Source organism: Labeo rohita, chromosome 17 (assembly GCF_022985175.1).
Source record: "Labeo rohita strain BAU-BD-2019 chromosome 17, IGBB_LRoh.1.0, whole genome shotgun sequence".
In the NCBI taxonomy this organism is placed as follows: Eukaryota; Metazoa; Chordata; class Actinopteri; order Cypriniformes; family Cyprinidae; genus Labeo; species Labeo rohita.
The window spans coordinates 13,820,531-13,845,147 of record NC_066885.1 but is presented as its reverse complement, the minus strand read 5'-3'; the positions used below and the strand labels follow the sequence as shown (position 1 = coordinate 13,845,147).

At 37.0% G+C, this 24,617-nt stretch overlaps 1 protein-coding gene across 2 annotated transcripts in view; it reads left to right on the top strand.

The window, feature by feature from the left end:
• ttbk1b (tau tubulin kinase 1b) overlaps window positions 1-23,747 on the top strand; it is a 31,472-nt gene extending 7,725 nt beyond the window's left edge. For both annotated transcript variants that reach the window (XM_051133633.1, XM_051133632.1), the window contains 12 exons: window positions 688-761; window positions 836-976; window positions 1,062-1,166; window positions 3,399-3,464; window positions 3,702-3,794; window positions 3,956-4,081; window positions 5,451-5,605; window positions 5,728-5,935; window positions 6,044-6,219; window positions 7,399-7,906; window positions 18,911-20,241; window positions 21,461-23,747. In XM_051133633.1, coding sequence (XP_050989590.1) covers window positions 688-761; window positions 836-976; window positions 1,062-1,166; window positions 3,399-3,464; window positions 3,702-3,794; window positions 3,956-4,081; window positions 5,451-5,605; window positions 5,728-5,935; window positions 6,044-6,219; window positions 7,399-7,906; window positions 18,911-20,241; window positions 21,461-21,890 — 3,413 coding nt within the window. In that variant the 3' untranslated portion in view covers window positions 21,891-23,747. The remainder of the gene's footprint in view (window positions 1-687; window positions 762-835; window positions 977-1,061; window positions 1,167-3,398; window positions 3,465-3,701; window positions 3,795-3,955; window positions 4,082-5,450; window positions 5,606-5,727; window positions 5,936-6,043; window positions 6,220-7,398; window positions 7,907-18,910; window positions 20,242-21,460) is intronic.
• Window positions 23,748-24,617: the final 870 nt, after the last annotated feature.

Here is a 24,617-nt window from a genome sequence, read left to right as displayed (position 1 = left end):
GCTGCTGAAAATTCAGGTTTGCCATTACAGTAATAAATCACATTTTCTAAAGTATTTTAGAAAAGAAAGCAGTTATTTTCATTTGTAATAATATTTCACAGTGTTTTTGATCAAATATGCAGCCTTGTTGAGCTTAAGAGATTTCATTCAAAAATAAAAAATGTACCGACGCCCAAACTTTTGAATGGTAGTGTACAGTACATATTTGTTTTGAGATAATAAGGCAGCAAGCAGGATGGTGTATCTGTGATGATACATGACAACCTGTCTGTTAATGCCAATCACGTTTTTTTTTTTTTTTTTGGATGTGCACATATGAAACGCACACAGAGACACACTGTGACTTTCATGCCTGTCAAGGCAGTTTGCCTCAGCTGTAGTTCAGACATACCACTGGGAGTCTGTAAGGGTAATGAGCGTGAAGAGCTGAAGGAAAGTGGGATTACTACACTTTTTTTCTCTCTCCATCTCTTTTTTTGCTCTTTCATGTCTTCATAACCTTCATAAAAGGACATGCTGGAATTCCAAATGTCACCGCCTCAGTCTCTACCTGCTTGCTGAGTGTGTTTTGTATGTGTGAGTGTTTGTGTGTGTATTCACAGTCCACACAGAAAGGAAAATGTCAGCCGTAATATGCATGACTTATTTGTAATATCTATAACATTACTGCTTTCATTTCTTCTGCAGGAAAGAATCATGTTTGCAAATTTATTGGATGTGGAAGAAATGACAAGTTCAATTACGTTGTCATGCAGCTGCAGGTAGAGTATTTTTTTTTACTTTTGTTTTTATGCGTTTGAAAAAAACGCAGCACATTTTATCTTTTTTTTTGTAGGGAAGGAATCTCGCTGATCTCAGAAGGAGTCAGCCTAGAGGGACGTTCAGCATGAGCACGACGCTACGGTTGGGGAAACAAATTCTGGAGTCCATTGAAGCCATTCACTCTGTGGGCTTCCTGCACCGAGACATTAAACCTGTATGTCTTACTGTGTTTCTTTTCTCTTTCCCAATTCATTTATCTGGCTTTTGTCAGCTGATACTGATCTCTCTTCTTCTCTTAGTCTAATTTTGCCATGGGCCGATTGCCGTCTACCTGTAGGAAGTGTTATATGCTGGATTTTGGTTTGGCACGACAGTACACTAATACGAATGGGGAAGTGCGGCCTGTAAGTATTTCTTTTTTGTTTTATTTTCTGATACACTCTTTTTTCTTTTTTTTGTTTTATTTAATTTTTTTTATGGAAATTGCTTAATAAGCAGCATTTTTCACATTTCTGTTTCATGCATGTGCAGTTTTTATATTGAGTTGTGATGTTCATGTTTGAAGAGTTATTTCAAGGGATGCACTGATATTAAAATTATAGTCACTGGCCAGTACCTTTAAGTTAGTAATAATTTACAGTGTCCTTCACTAATATTGGCACCCTTGGTAAATATGAGCAAAGGTGGCAAAATCTGCATGCTTTATCCGTTTGATCTTTCATTCAAAAAATTCACGAAGTTCTAACCTATTAAGTAAAGCAATGAAAAGTGCGGGGAAAATTTCATTATGAAATAAATGTTTTTCTCTAGTTCATGTTGGCTGCGATTATTGGCACCCAATTATCGCAACGTCCTTTTCCCAAGATAACAGCTCTGAGTTTTCTCCTACAATGCCTGATGAGTTTGGAGAACACCTGACAAAAGATCAGAGAACATTCCTTCATACAGAATCTCTCCAGATCCTTCAGATTCCCAGCTCTTCACTTAAGTTCATCCCACTCGTTTTCTATAGGGTTTACGTCAGGGAACTGGGACGGTCATGGCAGAAGCTTCAAGCTTCATTCCTCAGTGGCACATTTTTCTGTTGATGTTTGTTTTGGATCATTGTCCTGATGGAAGATCCAACCACGGCCCATTATAGGATTTCTAACAGAGGCAGTAAGGTTTATATTTTTTATCTATTGAAATTTGATAGAATCCATGATGCCATGTATCCAGGACCTCTGGCAGAAAACTAGGCCCACAACATTGAAGATCAAGTAGTATGTGTATCCGTGGGCATGGGGTACTTTTTATCTCTGATTGGTGGGTTTGCTGCCAAAAAGCTCTCTTTTTTAGTCTAATCTTAACATAGAAGCCAGTCTTGTTTGAAGTTCCAGTTGTGTTTTGACAACTGAATGTGCTGGAGTTTGGTTTTGGATGAGTGAGGAGGATTTTCTTGAAACCCTCCTGAACAGCATGTGGTGATGTAGGGGCTTATTTTTTTTTATTTTTATTATTTTTATTTTTTTAGGCTTTCTGACCCAAGACTTAGCTAATCTCTGCAATTCTCCAGCTGTGATCCTTGAAGGGTCTTTGGTCGTTCAAAGTCTGCCTCACCGTGCATTAGGACGATATAGACACGTCCTCTTCCAGACAGAATTGTAACTGTAACAAAATTATTGCCCTGATGGTGGAAATGGGAGTTTTCAATGCTTTTAAAAAACATTTATTTCATAATGTAAGTTTCCTCCACTTTCAATTGTTTTACTTCAATGAAACATTAGAATTTTGTGAATTTTCTGAATAAAAGATCAAAAGGATAAATAGCGCAGATTTATTTTCACAGCCACCTTTGCTCAAATTTACCAAGGGCCAATTTTGGTGAAGGGCACTATATATATAGAATCTTATATATCCTTATATATAAAATTACTTTCAACAGTGCTATTCAATTATATTTTAAGATTTTATGTGAGTCTTATGTACAATAGCGACAAAGATAGTCTAAAAGTAAAGGCTTAGGAAATTACAGCAATTAATAGCGGCCAAAAAACAATATGGTACCAAAGTATCAGGCATTCCTATTTATTTTATTTTATTATTTGCCTTTTACTAATGAATTTTGTTATTTGTGTGTTTGAATTCATTTTTATGTTTCACTTTTCTCAGTTTTGTTTTGCAGTTCTGTTTTGGCTCTCATGTTGAATCGCATGCTCCCCCGCCAAAGATGTTTGTCCCTGTTACCATAGCGACAATCATATTGTGAGTTTTCCAAAATCTTAAAAAAGACTCCTTCCTTACCCTCCGAAGGCTCTTAGAAATTACCCACTCTTCTCTAATGGTTGTGCCCTAAATGTTAAATCCTGAAATCGACACCCGTGTCTCATACCCACATCCTACATCCTCTTCTGTGTAAGAGACTCCCTGTACATGTGTTCAATTAATTGTGCTCAATCAGTCTAGTAATTCCAAAAGAGGTCAAAAGGTCATAAAAACCTGCAAAAATGTATCAAATTCCTGTCGCTCCACCATTTCTTATATTTCCTTCCCTTGTTTGCTTTGTTTTGATTATGCATTTACTTATTCCAACCTAAGTATAAAATGAAAGTGATATGAATTCTTATTATGAGACTCTTTTAAATGTTCTGCTTTAGCCCAGGACGGTGGCTGGGTTCAGAGGGACAGTACGCTATGCTTCCATTAACGCTCATAAAAACAAGGTAAGTGTAGTCTTGTCTTCAAAGAGGACGCCTACAGACTGTACGCAGTCTATTCAATGACTGTCTGAAGCATATTACGTATAATAATTGGTGAGCGCTGGCTGTATTTGCCAGTTTGAATTTGATTTATTGACTCTAATGAATCTTAAGTGGTGATTCTTGGATGGAATTAGTTACTTTAAGAACCATGTATTTTAAAAAAGAGCAGTTTTTAAAAATGTTAATTCTTTTTTACAGGAAATGGGTCGTCATGATGATTTGTGGTCGTTGTTTTATATGCTGGTAGAGTTTACTGTTGGACAGTTACCATGGCGTAAGATAAAAGATAAGGTAAGGTATCACATTAGTCACTGAATATGAACATAATGGAACTGAAATGAATGAATTAATCCTCATTGTACTCAGTCTTAAGAGCTTTTGTTTTAAATATTTAAGGCCTTCAGGGCTATTTTTGCTGTTAATTGTGTCCATAATGTGCATCTGATGAACAGGAGCAGGTGGGACAGATTAAAGAGCGTTATGAGCACAGGATGCTGTTGAAACACATGCCTGCTGAGTTTCATGTCTTCTATGACCATGTGCTGGATTTAGATTACTATACCAAACCTGATTATCAGGTAAACCATCTCACACACCTCCAAACACCCACTTTTGTTTTTCAACAAGAACTTGATCAAAAGTGACAATAAAGACATTTATAATATTTTTACTTCAAATAAATGAAATGTATAAGATCTTTACTTCAAATAAATGCTGCTCTTTTAAGCTTTATATTCATTAAATAGTCCTGAAAAAATGAACATGCTTTCTACAAAAACATAACAAGCATAAATGCTTCCAACATCCATAATAAAAAATGTTTATTTCTGAAGACTGGAGTACAGGCTGGAGAAAATTCAGCTTTGCCATCACAGGAATAAATTATATTTTACAATATAATAAAATAGAAAACAGCTATTTTAAATTGTAATCATGTCACAATATTACTGTTTTTCTGTATTTTTAATCACATAAATATGGAAGCCTGTTTCCGCCACTAAATAAAATATACAAAGGTAATTGTGAATTTTTATTGTTTTAATTTTTATTGCAATTTCAAGTTTACATCTTGCAATTCTTAGAATTGCGTGATATAAACTCACAATTCTGACTTTTTTCTCAGAATTGTGAGATGTAAACCCGCAATTGTGAGTCACAAAAGTCAGAATTATGAGATATAAACTTGCAAATCTGACTTTTTCTCAAAATTGCGTGATATAAACTCACAATTGCAAGTTATAAAGTCAGAATTGTGAGATAAAGATGTATTTTATAACTGGATTTTATAACTCACAGTTGCAAATTTATATCTCACATTTTTGAGGAAACAAGTCAGAATTGGAAGAAAAAAAAGCCCGAATTGCGATTGTGAGAAAAAAGTAAGAAATGCAAGTTATTATTTTGCAATTTTGACTTTATTTCTCACAATTCTGAGTACAACTCACGCAATTCTGACTTTATTTCTCCCAGTTGCAAGTTTACATCACACAATTCTGACCTTATAGTTGCAATTGCAAGTTTATATCTCACAATTCTGAGAAAAAAGTTGTTGACTTTTAGAAAACAAGTTGTATAAAAAAAAAAGGAAACTCACAATTGCGAGAAAGAAAGTCAGAATTGTAAGACAAAAATTTGCAATTACCATTTTTTACGTTTTTTATGCAGTGGCGGAAAAGGGCTTCCATAAATAAATGAAGTCTTGTTGAGAATAAAATGCTTTGCTTCCTGTCAGGTCTACACTGTCCTACCATAATAAAGGCAAATGTGTGTGTGTGTATATATATATATATATATATATATATATATATATATATGCATACATACATATATATATATATATATATATATATATAATTATAATGTATATGTAATTTCTTTTATATGTTAAACAACAATTGTGAGTGAAAAATTAATTTTCTTTTTTTCTTCTTCCTTCCTCTGGTGTAGCTGTTAATGTCAGTATTTGAGAACAGCATGAAAGAGAGGGTGATAACAGAAAATGAGCCTTATGACTGGGAAAAATCTGGAACAGATACGGCCCTCCCCACAAGCACACACACACCACCACAACAAAACACAAGGCAAACTGCTGCCATCGTGGGGTAAGAATATGTACACAAACTCTTACAACAGTATCAGACCTTTTGCACAGTATGGTGGGATTTGGGACTCTGAAATTACTCTCTGATGTGATTCTGATATGGCTCTGAATTGCCTCTCTCAGGGTGGTTAATGTGACACCGGTACCTGGTGAATTACCGAGGGAAAACACTGATGACGTTCTGCAAGATGAACACCTGAGTGACCAAGAGAACGCTCCACCTGCCTTGATACCCAGCAGGCCTAGCAAACCTGCTCCAGCCCCACCTGCTGGTGAAGGATGGGATGAAACTGACTTCAACCGTAACAAACTCAGGATCAGCATCAGTAAGGTACTATGTGTAATGTATTATGCTAAATTATTCACTTTAATTTGAATCTAATAAGTATGAAACATGATTTTACCTCAGTTGAGTGTTTAATACTGCTTTTCTTCTCAGACGCAAGTAGCAGCAGAGGATGGGGAGGAGCCTGCAGGAGGAGGAAGGTCAGTTTCCCCAGCGAGGGGTGGAGAAGCAGAACCTCAGCCCCGCCCTCCAAGAGACCGGAGAGTCAACAGCCCAGAATCTGACCGCCTGTCTGCTGCAGAGGATAGAGGAGATGCTGCAGATAAACGGTGAGGAGAGCGTGTGCTTGAAAATTTATCTCTGTTCTTCTGGCTGACATTTAGCTATTCTAAAGGTCATTTGACCGCATGTGTCTTGTTAGTAAGAAAAGCGTGGAAAAGTGGCTTTCTGATAAGAAAGCATATACATTTTTTGTTTTTATACAGCATTTTGCTCTGACATTTTGGATGGCATCTGTGAATTTAATGAAAGGGAAGTGCATGTTGTTCTTCTTATCGTAATAATGGCATTTTTCTGATCAAAATGGCTTGGCATGCTAAAGAAACATTTTATATGGATATATATAAGAACAGATTAAATTTTTTTTTATTAGATTAATGATTAAATTAAATAAATTATTAGATTAAATAAATAATTAGATTGTAATGTTGCATGATCTTGAGATAACTGTTTTTTATTATAATCTTTCATTAATGAAATAGTTATTCATTTATTTCATAGGACTTTTAATCAGACTGGATTTTTATTAATAATTATAAATTAATAAAGTAATTATAATTATAGTAAAGTTATGAAGTAATTATAAGAATTATAAATATTGTAATATTTAATATAATAACATAATTATTAATTTCTAAACTATTGCTGTCAAATCAATTAATCACGATTAATCACATCCAACATAAATGTTTGTTTACATAATGTGTGTGTACTGTGTATGTGTGTTTATATGATTTATTTTATATACAAAAAATATATATATATATATATATATATATATATAACATTATATTTCCTAAATATACACATATAGATATACACAGTACACACATATATTATGTAAACACAAACTTTTACTTTGCGATTAATTGCAATGGATCTATTTGACAGCGCTTTTTTAAACTAATTATTAAATACATTTGTCACATGATTTTTCAGAAATCATTCTAATATGCAGATGTGGTGCTCAAGAAACATTTCTTATCAATGTTGAACAGTTGTGCTGCTTAATATTTTTTGATGAAGAGAACAATCAAAAGAACAGCATTTGCTTAAAAATAGTTTTGGTAACATTATAAATGTTTTTACTGCCACTTTTAATTTAATGCTATTTAAATTGACTGACCCCATGCTTTTGAACAATAGTGTTCCTACAAATTAAAGTTTGTAGTTAAATGTGCCATTGTCCAGTTGATTCTATATCTTAGCCTTTGTGTCTTTTGTGGCAGCTCTCGTTTGGACATGCTGGGTTCTCCATCCAGGCACGTCTACTCTTCCCAGCCTGCTCAGATGCTCTCTTTAGAAGCTGGACAGGGAGAACGACTGGCCGGTGGCCACCATGATGTCTCTGCAGACGGTGACCAGGAAGCCCACAGTAATGCCTTCATCCGCTCAGTCCCGCTGGCAGAGGAAGAGGACTTTGACAGCAGGGAGTGGGTGATGATTGATAAAGAAACAGAGTTGAAAGACTTCCATCCTGGGGCAGAGCCCACCACCTCAGGCACCACGGATGAGGAACCAGAGGAATTACGCCCCCTTGAGGACCATGAGGAGAGGAGAAGAAGAGGACATATGCATGGGATGGGCGGAGCTGAGGCTGTGGTACGACCCAAAACGCAACGTGGGATGATGATTGTAGCAGAGGAGGAGGGGGCGGGACCGAGCCCCGCCCATTCACCTTGTCACTCGTTGCCTCATAGACGGAGGGAGTCGGAGCCGTTTGGACCTGATGGACCGGTAAGACACACCTGAGTGTGTATGTGTGGGCATGTGTGTATGCGTTATCCTGATCACTTAATATGGTTGATGGTAGCTGCATCACAGCTGTTTAATTCTAGTTTGAAATATAATTTATCACATTTGATCACATTATCACCCACCAGTGGTCTGCAAGTGCATTGTTATCATCAAAGTCAGTGTGAATTTTAGCAGGCAATGTAATGTGACATATCTGAGTGAAATAGGATATCAGCTAAAAGGCTGAAAAACTAAATCAAATGATTGGCATTTTTAAGAAAGAGCAAATTATTTAGGACTTTTTAGAATTAAAAACCTTAAAGGGAACCCCAGGTATTAAGACTTGTATTAAGGCTTAGTATAATGTAAATGATGTCTCTTACTGAAATATGTAGTAGAAAATCCATGAAAGACTTACGTTATTTTAGAAAAAAGTTTTATACATAATTTGTACTATGGGAGGGCACCATTATTTCGATGACGTGAAATGGCTGCACTTGATGAGCTACTGGTGCTACCTGTTGCTATTTTTACCTCAACACAGCTCTAAGAATAAAATACTGATACAATGCCACATTGTGCGGCTTTTGGTTGTAATTTTCAGTCGAAAGCCAACAAGAGAAGCGATGTAGATCTTCACTGCTTTTCCTAGTAATAGGAAGAGGAGAAAAGAATGGGAGGATGTCCATGGACCTGCGTCTTTGTCCTCTCCTCTTTAGCCCTGATGTCTTTAAGGCTTTTAGTAGACCACATCTACTGAAAGAGCTTACAAACAGCAAAGTCAAGAAATCCTAGATGCAGCGCTTCTCATGACACTGCAGTCACTGAAGCGCTGTTTCTTAGGGCTGATTTTACTCTATGTCCGGGGGCGTTTAGACTCCTTAAAGGGAAAAATCGATGGTGTGGCATGTGGTTTAAGCCTACGCTTCTATCCATGACCACCTGTAAGCACTTTTAGTAGCTGAGGTAATTGTATCAGTATTTTTTTTTTTTTTTCGAGTTGTATTGAGGTAAAAATAGCAACTGGTAGTGGCAGTAGCTCACCGGGTGCAGCCATTTTACATCATCAAAATAGTGGTGCGCCCCATAATCCAAAATATGTATAAAACGATGTAGATTTTTTAAATAACATAAATCTGTCATGGGATTTCTACTACATATTTTAGTAAGATACATCATTTATGTTATATTAAGCCATACAAGTCTTAATACCCAGGGTTCCTTTTAATAAATGGAGTAGGAGTGTTGTTGTTTATGATACCTAATGCATTGACTAATTTTAACAAAGTGTATCTTGCTTAAAGGAGAAGTCCACTTCCAGAACAACAATTTACAGATAATTTACTCAGCTCCTTGTCATCCAAGATGTTCACGTCTTTCTTTCTTCAGTCGTAAAGAAATTATGTTTTTTGAGGAAAACATTTCAGCATTTTTCTTCATATAATGGACTGCTATGGTGCCCCGATTTTTAACTTCCAAAAGGCAGTTTAAATGCGGCTTCAAACGATCCCAAATGCAGTTGTAAACGATCCCAGCCGAGGAAGGAAGGTCTTATCTAGCGAAACGATCGGTTATTTTCATTTAAATATATAATTAATTATATATTTATATATATCAATATATATATAATATATATATATCTTGTCCTACACAGCTTGGACTGTTTTTGTTCCGGTTCGTGACAATTAGGGTATGTTGAAAAACTCCCATCTCATGTTCTCCCTTAACTTTGAAATCAACCTATATCTCTGTTTTACCTTTTTTGTTAAGTGTGTTTAATCTTATTTGTGTGTTCACGTTGCAAAGACTGGGTTGGTACTTCTGCAGCAATGTAGGATGATTTTGAAATGAAGTTGAGCGAGAAAATACGATTGGAGTTTTTTCGACATACCCTAACTGTTTTGAGTCAGAATACACAGAGTTCATGGAGAGAAAGGCAAGACGAGCGTTTGAGACTAAAAAGTATTTAAACTGTATTTCTTTAATGAAAATAACCGATCGTTTCGCTAGATAAGACCCCTCTTCCTCGGCTGGGATTGTTTACAACCGCATTTGGCATCGTTTGAAGCCGCATTTAAACTGCATTTTGGAAGTTCAAAATCGGGGCACCATATCAGTCCATTATATGGAGAAAAATCCTGAAATGTTTTCCCTACAAAACATAATTTCTTTACGACTGAAGAAAAAAAGACAGGAACATCTTGGATGACAAGGGGGTGAGCACATTATATGTGAATCTTTGTTTTGGAAGTTGACTTCTCCTTTAAATAAGATTCTGTTAAGATGTTTCTTACATCTTGAAAATCACTGTGTGCTAGGTGCTGTAATATCTCTGTGTGTCTTTAGGTTGCATTAAGGCTGTACTGTTATGATATACTACTAGCATTTGTTCATAGCTGCTGAATATTTTTTACATAATGACATCACCAGTACAAGAAAGCTTATTTAAGCCTTTCATAACTTGTACTGCAAGATAATTAGCATATGTTGTTTGTATGTGAGTGTTTGTATACATCCTTGCTGTACAGTATGTGTGTTATGTAATCTTGTGCATTCATGTTGAGCTGCATGTTTTAGGTTTTTGTGGTTGCGTGTTTGTGTGTGAGTGTGTGTGCGAGTCATGCTCAACAATTCACAACCAAGCTTAGTTTGCTCATTGGTCATACAGGGTTCTGTGTGCACACGTTGGCTCCTTCACAACATATAGAACATACATTCACCCGTACGTAAGCTTAAACAAGCCTGTCTCTAGCGTTCAGACAGATGTGGGCTGGTCTTGTCCTCTGAACGAGCTACAGCACATCTATGTGTTTGTACCACCCATTTGATAGAATGTTTCGTTTCTCTCTTGTTTTTTATTGGTGTGTTTTTGTGTGTGCATCACACACAATCTTAGACAAAAAAACACGCTTTTTTTTTTCAATACTTCGCGTTTAAGTTTTTTCCTCAGCCTGATTCCTCTTTTCCTCCGCTCTTATTGGTCTTTTTCAGTTGGAGGAGGACAGGCCACACCCACATCACTCATTCCCGAGGCCCGCCCATTTGAGAAGACTGGCGTCGTACGTGTTTTCCTCCGCTACCATGGACACGGAGCCCTTCCCCCACGACCCCGCCCTCGGGGGGAGCGGCCATTCAGCGCAGCCGCTCGGCTGAAAGCAGCCCCGCCCACCGCCACGCCCATCGCAGACACATGCCCCTGTTGCCAGGCAATCCCAGAGCCCGGCATTCAGTACTAAACCTCCCACGCCTACACATTCAGCAAATGCTGGCCAAACTTATGAACAAGACATGATTCCCCCACCATCAGTGCGCACACGTGTGATGCCGTTTAGTAGAAGGGGAGCACGGGTGCCCACTTTTGTGCCCATAGATGAACAAAGTTTATTACGGGCAATAAACTTGGTCTGTGATTGTGAGATTTTGTGTGTGTGTGTGTGTGTGTGTGTGTGTGTGTGTGTGTGTGTGTAAGAGAGATTTGAGACTAATCCAGCTAAAGTGAATTTTTTTTATTGGATATTTGCAATTAAAGGGATAGTTAAAGGGATAGTTGACCCAAAAATCAAAATTCTATCATTAAATACTCACCCTCATGTTGTTCCAAACCCGTAAGACCTTCGTTCATCTTCAGAACACAAATTAAGGTATTTTTGATGAAATCCGAGAGCCTTCTGACCCTGCGTAGACAGCAACGTCCCAGAAAGGTAGTAAGAACATTGCTAAAGTAGTCCATGTAACATCAGTGGTTTACCCGTAATTTTATGAAGCTATGAGAATACTTTTTGTGCGCAAAGAAAACAAGGTCTTATGGGTTTGGAATGACATGAGGGTGAGCAATTAATGACCTTTTAACCTGAAAATTTTAATTCTATCACCATTTACTCAACCTCATGTCATTTTATGACTTTTGTGGAACACAAAAGAAGGTATTTTGAAAAATGTCTCCATTGACTTTCATTACATTGACAAAACAGCTCTTCAGAATATTATCTTTTATATTCCACACAAGAAATTCATGTAGGTTTGGAACGACATGATGACAGAATTGTCATTTTTGGATGAATTTCCCTTTAAGCACTTGGGATGATTGGAGAAACATCAAATATATTGTATTCTCCAAAACAAAGCAATTCTGTACAATGCTGTATGATGTATTTACTCATAGAGACACTGTACACTACATTTTTTTCTAAAAAAGAGAAAACAAACACAAAGACAACACATTTTTACCTCCATCAAGGATGTTTAGTGCAGAGCTGCTGGTGTCTGGTGGGACAGGCACTTTGACTAAAGTGACGAGAATATCGTTTTTCTCTTTTGTTGTTGCTTAGGCCTATTAGATTCCCATCAACACCGTCGTCATCTGTGTAGGAGGACAGTTGTGATGCAGGATAGTGTGATTATGTTTTTCAGGGTTGAATGTCATTGTATTACAGTGAATGTTGGCTTAAAGCAGATGCGTTCCCCTGCTAAGTGTTAGTAGAGGACACTAGAAGGACAGTGAGTGCTTGCTAAGCTATTTTTTGCACAGTCTATTCGCATCAATACGGTCTCAGCACATATAGAACCTGTCAAACGCCACAACGCACACCTCCAGGCGGGATATATGGCTTTTTCAAGCAAACATGACAGAATGTGAAGTGATGGATTTCTTTATATAGATTCTTATAGCCGCCTTTCGTAGCCGAGAGAAAGCTTGATGTTAACCACATACAGCGTTTGTATCCTCACAGGGTTGGACCTGTAAAATAATCTAGTTGCTTGGATCCTCTGGCATTTCAAGGAGAGTGTTTTCAGTGTGTAGAAGAGAAAATGAGTAAACAAAGATGGAGAGAAAGAGTTGTGTGTAACCAAGGTGTGAGTATTAGGTCTGTATTAAATGCTCCGCATGGCTAAAAGTATATAGACACACATTTCTTGAAGATGGTTTACCCAAAAAATGAAAATTCTATCATTAATTACTCACCCTCATGTTGTTTTTAAACCCGTAAGACCTTTGTTCATCTTTGGAACACAAATTAAGATATTTCTGATGAAATCTGGGGTCAGAAAGCTCTTGGATTTCATCAGAAATATCTTAATTTGCGTTATGAAGATAAACGAAGGTCGTACTGGTTTGGAACGACATGAGGGTGAGTAATTAATGAATTTTCAGTTACATCCTTTACTAACAGGTGCAGAAACATCTATATACAGCCATACAACCTCCTTAGACATTTTTAGGTGAATGGCCTTGATATGCTTAATAAATGAATGTGGGTTTGGTGTGTGTTCACATACTTTTGGCTATGTAGATTAATTGTGATATCACTTTTGTCTTCCATGTTAGCTATAAAAAGATAATTTTCTCGACTGTAATTATTGTCTTTCAGTATTACAGAAACATATGCATATTGCTTTCGGATGATGTTAGGTTCCATGTGAACTTAAGCAGTGCTTATCTGAGGGCAAGAACGTCATAAACACGACATCCTCGATGTTGAGACGTTTGAATAATAGGGAGTTGAGAATCGATTAAAGTTCTGGAATAGAGATATATTAAATAAATGATTATATATTGAAGTGCAATAGAGCTTAAGGCAATAGGTGTGTAAAAGGAAGACTGAGCCTCTTTCTTTGGTTTTGTCACACGTGCATTAGTGGTTGGATACACATATGCAGATATTTGAACTTGACTATAGTTTATGATTCGGCAAATGAATGTTGTCATTTTTTTTATTCATGGCCATAGACTTGACATGCTACTTCAGTGTTAAAATCATAATAGTCATAAATCAGTGCATAATAAGCTTTTGAATGCAGAAGTGCAGCATCATTGTCATAGAAATTAGATCACACACTGTGCCATAACCAGGCACAACGCAATAAACTGACAAGTGTTTTTGTGCTAACCGACAATAGCCACAAACACAACATTTTGTCAGTAACATAGTTTTTATTTCTAGTCCAAATTATGCTTTGCATAACTGCACATTAGACATCTTATGATCTCATCAGTGTTATTTTAGTATTTATATACTATCATATTAACTATTAATATGGAAGCCCATTTTCGCCACTGAATAAAAAATTAAAAAAGTTTAATATAGTGTTTATCTTACAATTCTATATAGTGTTTATCTTACAATTCTGATTTTCTTTTTTATGAAATTGCGACTTTACATCTCGCAATTCTGACTTTTTTCTCAAATTGCATGATACGAACTCACAATTCAGACTTTTTTTCCTCAGAAATGTGAGATATAAACTCACAATTCTGAGAAAAGTCAGAATTGCATGACAAACTTAAAACTGCGAGTTATAAAGTCAGAATTGTGAAACATAAACTCAAAATTGTTTTTTTATATAATGCAAGTGGGAGTTAAGTCAGAATTGTAAGATAAACTCGCAATTCTGAGAAAATATCAATCTTTCCCCTAAAAATTGGACCTTATAACTTGCAATTGCGCGTTTATATCTCATAGTTCTGAGAAAAAAAGTCAGATTTGCAGAAAAAAAAGTCTGAATTGCAAGATATATAAATTTGCAACTGCACGAAAAAAAAGTTAAAATTGTGAGTTTATGTTTCACAATTCTGAGAAAAAAGTAAAAAAAGAAGTATAAATAAAAATAAAAATAAAAAGTTTTTATTTTTTATTCAGTGGTGGAAACTATATATTCTATATATTAGTGTTTTGAATTAACTTTTATCAGTTTAGAAAAGTCTTAAAGTTTTAAGCATTTTAATACTTCAAATTAAACTTTTTTTTTAATTATATTTGTCAAGGTAACGTGTGTTTAAATTTAAGTTTCTCATCTAATATTTTTATGTTTATATACGATTGGTTGATTATGTCACATTTTCATGGATGGATATTTTGGTTGTGCCTGGTTGGGACTCAGTGTTAGATACTTCCTATGAAACATAAAGTAGCATTAATACCATAAATCTTTGCATTATCTGTATTGTAAAGTCCTCCAGCAGTTCTCCTCAGTTCATTTGAGATATATACATATCTGTGGGAGGAAATTAAGATTGATTGTTTGTCAGTGTATTAATGTTTCACTTGAAATTCATGCTGTAAAAATGCTATACGACTCAATGCTGGATCAGTGCATATGCGAATCATGCTGAAGATGCAGAGTTCCTTCTTTTACTATAATTTGCCTCGCTGGGCCAACTGCAACAAACTCTGAATGTTGAAAAACACATATATGAATACAAAAATACATTCATTCATAATGGGTTGCAGTTGGCTCCTGGTGTCTGTGCTGCTTTGGGTGTTTTAATGCAATTTACACCAACCACTGTTTATATGGAATAACCAATGTACTGTAATGTGTATGTTCAGAAGAGTTTGTAGTGTGAACTGTGTGAGAAAGCTGATCCAAATGTCTTCCTAATGGAGAAGATGAGCCTAGAAAGAATGACTATAGATAGAGACACAAAAGCTTGGCTGTAACCGAACCAAACCTTTTTTTATTTAATTTTTTAATGCAGGAAAAAAGTAAGCAAATAGATTTTTGCATCCCAAAGATAACTATATCACATACACTACCATACAAAATTTTAGGGTCTGTGATATTTTTTTTTGTGTTTTCGAAAGGCATCTTCTATGCTTGTTAAGGACACATGTAGTTAACTGAAAAAAACAAAACAAAAAAACAATAAAAACAGTAATATTGTGAAATATTATTACCATTTAAAATAACTCTTTTCTATTTGAATATACTGTAAAATGTCATTTATTCCTATGATGGCAAAGCTGAATTTTCAGCAGCCATTACTCCAGTCTTCAGTGCCACACGATCCTTCAGAAATTATTGTGATAAGCTGATTTGGTTTTCAAGATTTTTTATTTATTTATTTATTTTTGAAATTTAAATGTTCAAATTTTAAAAATTGTATTATTTTGAAAACAGTTAGGCATGCTTATTATTTTTGTGGAAACCGTGATCCATGATTTTTTGATGAATAGAAAGCTGGACAAAAACAGCAAAAACCTTTTGTAATGTTATAAACTGTCACTTTTGATCAATTTAATACATCCTTGCGTAATTAAATATATTAATTTCTTTAAAATATATATCTTACTAACCCCAAAATTTTGAAAAGTAGTGTATATGCGCATTCTATCACATTCAAATCTTGACAAATATCTTGTTACTGGTATATTTAAATTCTGAAAATTTCTTATGAAGAAAATAATTTACCAGGAAATGTAGTGTTTCCAAGCTGGTGAAGATTTATAATGTGTGGTAACGTTCAGATAGATTGAGGAAGGTCAGAGGAAGTTTCACAAATGTCTTCTCTGCTTTACTGAGAGATTGTAAATAATATTGTCCATTACTTCTGAATCTAAATGGTGTTCCATGTACTACTATATTTTATGCTAAATTCAATATTCACTCAGCTTCATGCCATTCAACATTCATAACCTCTCACATTCTCTGTCTCTAACTGGGTCAAACTTGAGCTTGTCAGAACTCCCCAGAGAAAAAACCTTAAGCTCTGAGCAGTGTGCAACAGCGTTTAACAACATCTGTTTGTATAGAAAACCGTCAAAATGTATTCTTTTATGTATTTAATAATATATTGAGAAAAACCTAAAACCATGTAGGTGGCTTCTCACAGATCAGTATTGTTATGAATCAATTTTAAGGAATTTTATGAGTCAAAATTTATATCATACGCTGGATTTTTATTGCTGAAAAATGTTACTCATCAGCTGATCCCAGACCTGCTCATAGAAGCATTACATGTGTAAATCAGGGTCAACGTTTAACAGCAAGAGTCTTTCACGAAATAGCTAGTGCAATAAACACTATAGGGACTGTATATTAGACTTGTAATATGTACAAGCATGTAATTTAGGCTTTTGTAAAATTGTAAGTCTTCGGACAGATAGCTGAACATGCTGCTGTACTAACACATTCCTCTGTGTCATTGCTCTGTGTGTGTCCACCGCTGTACATACTGTTGGCTGAGCACTGTCTTTGAGTCTACACTTGAAATCACAAACGGGCTAAATCATTTAAAAAATAGAGAGAAAATATTACACTGTAAAATGGACTTTTGTGCCTTTTTAACCATGTATGTCATTCTAAAAGACAATCCTGCAAAGCTTGTATACAACCAAATCACAAGTAAATAATCTGAAAAATGACTAAAGAGTGGACTCTTCTCTTACAAAGTGTGATATTGCGTTTATACAACAGTTTGACAGCACGAGTGTGTAAATAGAGGGTTTGCACTTATGTCATGATTTGGTCAGTTACCCGGATGCACAGCCATACTGTCAATACTCGGATGTAAACAACAGCACGGATTGCACAGTTAATGTACTACTGAATGCATTGTTCTGCTAATTTATGCTGTCTAAACCAGTGGTTCCCAACCACGTTCCTGGTTTCCCATGCCTCCTTAATTAAACATACCTGATTCAGATCATCAGCTCATCAGTAGGGACTCCAAGACTTGAAATGGGTGTGTCAGACAAAGGAGAGATGCCAAAAAAAGTGCAGTGTTTGGGGGCCTCCAGGAACGTGGTTGGGAACCACTGAAATATTAGCCTAATATTTCACCTACCTGACTGGAAATGATAAGAACAAACACAAATTGTTCTTTCTCTGGATTCTTGCTCTCGAAATCCTGGTTTAGTTTGGCCAACCATAAATGCCTTTTGTTCATCAGACAGTTTTTGCACTCTTCTTATTGATATGTTATAATGTTTGGCAGTCTTTAGTACCTCAAATGTTTTTTCCTGGTCCGACCGATTAGTACAGCCCAAAACATGAGTAAAATTGATCATTTTCAACAGCAATAATCAGCAGAATATGCAAGTTTCGTTCTTTGCCAATGTTTACTGTACGTTCAGTGATGCCAATATGCCAATTGATGACGTGTTGTGAAAACACTCTATGTATAAGAAACAACAACTGAGTGTCTTTAAAAATGGTCTTTGGTGCGAACTACTTTCTTCCACCATGGATACAAATGTCAAATTGACAGTTTAACAGTTGAGCCCCAGCCTCCGTTACTAATTCGAAAACGTCATTTTAGAACTAGTAAGAAGGGAATGTTGAGTTGATTCAATGAAAGCTTATTATATCACTGTATTAAAAGCTTGCTGTATTATGTAGAGTATTATGAGAGAGAGATGGACTGAGCGAGTGTGATTACCTGCATCTGATACAACAATCATTCTTCAGCTCAATCTCATCTTCAACATAACACATTAGTTTGAATGACCACTGAGGAAAGCAATATCTTTGTCGTAGTGCTGACTCACTCTCTCTTGTTGCCGTCTATTGGTGGAATAATGTAACAATCATCATCACAAAGACACACTGTTTCCCAATACTAAAAACTATTATTAAATACTACTATTATTATTTGAATAGTAATATTAATAATAAATAACAGCCATCATAAAAGCTAGGCAATTCAGTTAATTGCAGTTTTATACAACATTAAATTTACATAAAATATAATGGGATGAGATTTTGTCCTCAGCAAAAATATTTGCTCTAGAACAAATAATAGATTAATGGGACCTTATACTTACCCAAAACTAATTACATCTCATGTTTAACCACTATAGACAAATCAGAGGCAGCTGCTAATTCCAGAAGAACTGGCTGAGGTAAGGCTGCTCTCGGTGGGTTCATTAGCGCTGTCAGCCGCTGACACTCTGGAGCTCACATCTCTGAAAACATTTGGAAATCGAAATTTTCAAATAGACGTTATCTTTACTAACAAACTTATATTTGAAGTCTAAACAAGTACATTCTCATCTAAAAAACTCTTAACACCTACCTTCAGTAACACAAAAATGGTATTATTTGAAAAATTATAGTGGATTTGGGCATCCACTGTGACACGCGGAGTGATACAAACAGTGAAATGGTTGGAGTTCTGATATCACTAGAATATTGCACTCCTCTCAGCCAATCAGATTCGAGAACCAGAAAGAACTGTTGCATAAATTCACCAATTTCTTTTCTCTTTGTCTTGCATCGCTACAGGAGGCCGCAGTGGCTGAACCTTCACCTTCTTCCTCTCAGACGCGTCTGAAGCGAGTCGACTTCGTGTCTGGTGTGTTGATGTTTGACGATCTAAGAGAGGAGGGTGTGAAGACTGGAGGCTCAGGAAGTGATGGAAGCCCTCGCAGTAGCGAAGGAAGCCCTGAAGGTGCTGCATCCACCCTACTCGCCCCAGCCCACCGGGATCACGACCAGGAAGAGGGCTCACGCACACTGGTGCTTGTGTCTGCTGGTAATGGCCAGGTTTCACCTGGAGACGGGCAGGGAACTCTCGCCGCGTTGACACCGCAGGGAGAGCGACCCGTGCCGGATGAATCTGAACCCGGGACTCTCTCCTCCGTAATTAGGTCGGAGCCCAGGCCTATTGTCATGACAACTGCAGCTGTGATCACCGGCGGTTCTTCTTCACCGCCATTCACCAAGGTGGAACGCACTTTTATCCACATTGCTGAGACGACACGTCTCAATGTCATGACAGCCAGACCACGTCTGCCTGGACTGGATGAGATTATATCTACTGAGCGTGAAGAGATGGGTGGAAAGAAAGAGGAGAGGGAAGGGGTCAGTGAACGAGAGAAAAAGGAGAGTGAGGGGATTACATTAGAAAGAGAAGAGGATGAGGGGAAAAGAAAGAAAGAAAGTGAAGCTGGAAAAGAGAGAGAGGCTGAAGAAAGTGTAAAGAGTGACAAAGAGGAACCAGAGGCTTTGTTTTTAGCTGAGTCACATGACCAGCCAGAGACTACAGAAGAAGTCTCCAAAGAAGCCAAACTGGAAGTCAGACCAGACGGTGTCGCACCAGAAGAAGACCAACAAAGGGAACAGGAGTGGGAAGAGAGTCCACCAGTAACACCTGAACAAACCAGAGATGCAGAGGTGGAGGATGAGAAGGATATGTCTCCACCAGAGGCTGAATCACCTGATAGAAAGCCACTCCCACAGAGACGAAGCCGTATTCCTGTGCTTATGTCGGAGGAGGAAACAGGTTCAGATAAGTCATCGCAGACAAGTCAAGAGCAGTTTCAGCGAACTCGCAAAAGCCGACAGCAACAGCTGGCCCGCCTCGTCCTGGAGCGTAAACAAACCCACCTGATTCGCTCTCGTTCCGCCTCCTCGCACTCCCCAACACTCTCAGCCACAGCATCAGAAGATGAAGCCCACCAATCAGACGACTCTGCAAGAGGAGAGAGAGGAGCAGATGGCAGAATTAGGAGTAGGATCCCTCGTCCAGTTACACCTATCAGGGGGTCATCCGACCAACTAGGGGGCACGACCCTTCCGCAAACCCAGAGATCTGTGTCTTTCATTCAATACAGGTGGGTGGACAGGAATTCAACTTGAAGGGATAGTTCATCCAAAAATAAAAATAACCATGATGTACTCACCCTCAAGCTATCCTAGGGATATATGACTTTCTTCTTTCAAACAAATACAATCAGAGTTATATAAAAAAACTCTCCAGGCTCATCCAAGCTTTATAATAGCAGTGAATGGCAGTTGTTGTTTTTTTGAGTCCAATAAAGTGCATCCATCCATGATAAAAAGTGTTCCACATGCCTTCTGAAGTGATGCATTTGTTTAAAAAATATCGATATTAACATAATGTATTCTCAGCTGAGCTTACACCGATATCCTACGTCATCCGGTGGAAAGTGGAGCACTTTTTATGATCGATGAATGCTCTGTTGGACTTAAAAAAAAATCAGCAGCCATTCACTGCTATTATAAAGTTTGAAAGAGCCAGGACATTTTTTAATATTACTCCAACTGTATTTGTCTGAAAAAAAGAAAGTCATATATACCTATATATGACTTGAGGGTGAGTAAATCATGGGGTAATTTTTATTTTTGGGTGAACTATTCTTTTAAATGTTACTTATTTGAATTAACACTACCAGAGGTTTGGACACACTTGACTCTTATTATGTATATATGTATATTATGTACATATATATGTGTGTGTGTGTGTGTTTAGATTTATGTTTTTAGGAAGCCCAACATTTTTAATAAAGTAATAATAACAACAACATTCTATTATTAATATTCCTGTTAATATTCATTACTATTGTAATACAGCTGCACTGTAAAAAAAATATATATATTTAAGAATAATTATTGTACTTCACTGTACAGTTGTAGAATTATTATATTTCTGTCTTAATTTCTTCACTTACAAGAATTAATCCTACAAACTTATTTTGGAGAAAAACTACTACATTTCTGTAACAACAGGTTTACAAATGATTCTTATTACAAATCTAGTAAAATGCTATAATCATCTTTCCTCAAATTGTGATTTGATAAAAGCATTAAACCTTATCTATTTTGTTTTTAGTTCAGTTAACAAATATATATACTTGGTAAACATTTGGGTGTTCATTATAAAATATTCTTGCTGCAAAATTGTGAACAAGGAATGGTCTACCTCAGATTTTGCTTGGCACCATTACTGGCAAACTATATAAAGAAATTTATGCAGACTGTCCTGTAATACCTCTGATTGATATGACTCATTCTTCTCTCTCTTGCCAACAGAACCAACAGTTCTGTCAATCCCAGGATTCAAAAGTCTGCAAGTCTGCACACAAATATCCATCAGCAGCCGCCTAAACCTCAGCTCCGTCCCTCTAAAACCCTTCCACCCCGTCCTCCATCTTCGGGCCCTTCCCAAGCACAGGCAAGTCGGACGGCCACACGCACCGCTACTCGTACCTCAGCTCTCAATGCCACCCGAAGCATCAGCACCTCCCCTCGAAGCTACGCCACCTCTCGCACCGACAGCCCTTCGCCTCAGCGCATTCGCCGCCAGCCTGCCGTCAATGAAACGCAACGACAGCCCAAACCTCCATGCCCGCCGCAGTCCAAATCCAAAGCTCAGGATTCCACCCTCAAGAAGAGCAAAACCCACCCATCATCGCAAAAGGCAAAGAAAGATCCACTGGAGACAAAGACTAAAACAAGATAATTAAGACTTCACTGCAGGTGATCTTCATCCTCAGCATCATCATCATCACAATCACTCTCTAAATCATCAGTGTTGGACTGTACTTCTCATTACACACAACAAAATCAACCGAACAATGGATGGACGTGTTTGTTATTCAGCCAAGTGACTGCAGCAGCTACAAAATACCTCTAATGAGGAAAACCTCTGACATTTACACACACACAGTGTGTGTCCGGGCGAGTTGTCATTATTGAAGTGTGTTGGACAGATAAACACACCTCATATGCCTTAAACCTGCAAAGGAAATAATTGCTGCCATCACAACAAAGCTTCCACAGGCTCTACCCTCCTGTTCACAGCACAAACGCCATCATGTTCAATAATACAACCAATCACATTGTACACGTTAGAATCGGGTTCTACTGCAGCTTTAAAGCTTTTAAATATGTTACAGTACATGCTACTTATTTTAATTGAATATAACTTCTAAAATGCACATTTTTGACCACAGATTTCACAGAATCGGAAAAAAAAAGCTTACAAAAACCTAAAATGTTTCAAAATCCCAAATGCACTGATTACTCAACTAGCTTGTGTTTGGGCCTTTTATATCAACTTCCGCAGTCAATTTGTGTGTGCTAAAATTTGTATTTATCTCAAATAGTCATATGCACCAAAACGTGGTGGTTCTGTGCAGAACATCAAGAAAAAAATCACAAATCTGGTATAAATACCTAAATTTAATCTCTACACGGAATAAAGTGACTAACCTGCTGCTACAGTTTGATGTCAATCATACAATCATCTTGGCCCCGTCTACTCTCTGTGATTGGGTCAATCCATCCGTGACACTCGTCTGCTAAATTTATTTGTAACCGGATCCCAGACCAGCGGCATGCATTTGATAATGCTCGTCCGCTTTTCTGTTTATTGTCTTTTGCAAAACTGTAGATAATGTAAGCAGTACTTTTGAAAAACAAAGTTATATTTTTGTTCCAAAAAACAACAAAAAAATGGATAAAATAGGACTAACCTAGTTGCATTTGTCTCAGTCTCAGGCTGAAAATGCCCCATTCTGATCTGTATGCAAACTTTACAGTTCAAAGAACGTTTGAGGAAGCTGAATGAAGGTCGAAAAGAACATGAAAGCTTCTCAAAAATCTGACACACCAAGGTGGATAAGGATAAGGCAGCAGGAACCAATAATGTGTGTTGAGGCAGCATGTGTGGGGTTTGTAAATGTGCTCTAGGATGTTATTTTTATGCAGTACTGCTACTCCTGGGTGTTCACAGCATGTGTTCAAAGGCTGGTAATCTGACGTGGAGTTTAAATGACTAAGGTGCTATCAAAGAGTGTTTCTTCATGCCTGCTAGTCATTGGTGTTTTTTTCGTCCTGTTCTTGGATTAAAACCCAAACATCTATGAAGACTGTCAAATCAACGGAAGAGAAAAATGTCCTAGCCAGTGTTATTTGTGAGTTAACTTAACGGGAGTGCTATATTTGGACCATACCCACTGCAGAACCATTGCATGCTGTTGTTTGGATGAAATAACAGGAAAATACTCTCTACGGTATGTTCCAGAATGTTCCATCTGCCAAGAACCCAAAAGACTCTCTCTACTCTTAATACTGACGAGATATGAAGAAAGACATCTCCTCCTGGTTGGTCATCTCTCTTCAGTGTGTTGCTTTGAGATAGAGAGAATTTGCATGAATGTGTTTCATGAATCATGATTGACTAACTTATACTATGAAGCAACCTTTCTGAGTTATACAATTAAAAATTATTGCAAATTATCAATGATGCCATTCAATAAACGCAAGATCCATCACTGTTTCGGTTGATGCTCTGTCTCTTTCTTTCCAGAAAACTTCAGTGGATGTGATGAATTAAAGGGATAGTTCATCCAAAAATGAAAATTCTGTCATTAATTACTCACCAATATGCCGTTCCAAACCTGTAAGACCTTCGTTCATCTTCAGAACACAAATTAAGATACTTCAGATGAAATCTCTATCTATCTGATCTATCTGACCCTTCAAAGACATTCAAGGCCCTGAAAGGTAGTAAGGACATTGCCAAAATAGTCCATGTGACATCAGTGTTTCAACCGTAATGTTATGAACCTACGAGAACACTTTTTGTGCACAGAGAAAACAAAAATAACTTCTCTTCCGCATCAATCTCTCAAACTTTCAACAAAACTTGGTCTAATCTTACCTCTACAGGTTTGGATTCTGTCTGCATGATTGCGATTAATTGACAACTGTGATGAACAGGTATTATGTATAGTCAAACATGATGGGTTAGCGAGTTCTTTAATTGTTCAGTTCATGTTGCTGAAGTGGTTTTGTGTAATAATTTGATTGTATAATACCTGTCAGTGGCCATTACAGTGATTGCAAATTAATCGCTCGTCAGCATACTCCTGACTGATTATTCTGATTGGAATTTTTGTGTGAAGGGTTTCTACAGCGAATCCCCATGGTGAAATGTCTCTCTCCATTTCCTCTGAGGATTGCACAGCAAAAGCTGTGATTCTAAACTCTGGTGTTGTTATCATGACAGTATAGTAACTAGAGACATGTACTATACGGTATACGATAAACAAATGGATAGTGAAAGCAGAAATGCCAGAACTGACAGAAATAAAGTTACTTAGTCAAAAACGTCATCGTTCTCAATGGCTGAAGGAGGCAGAGAGGGAAGAAAGATAAAGGGTGTTAGGGGAGGGGCTACATT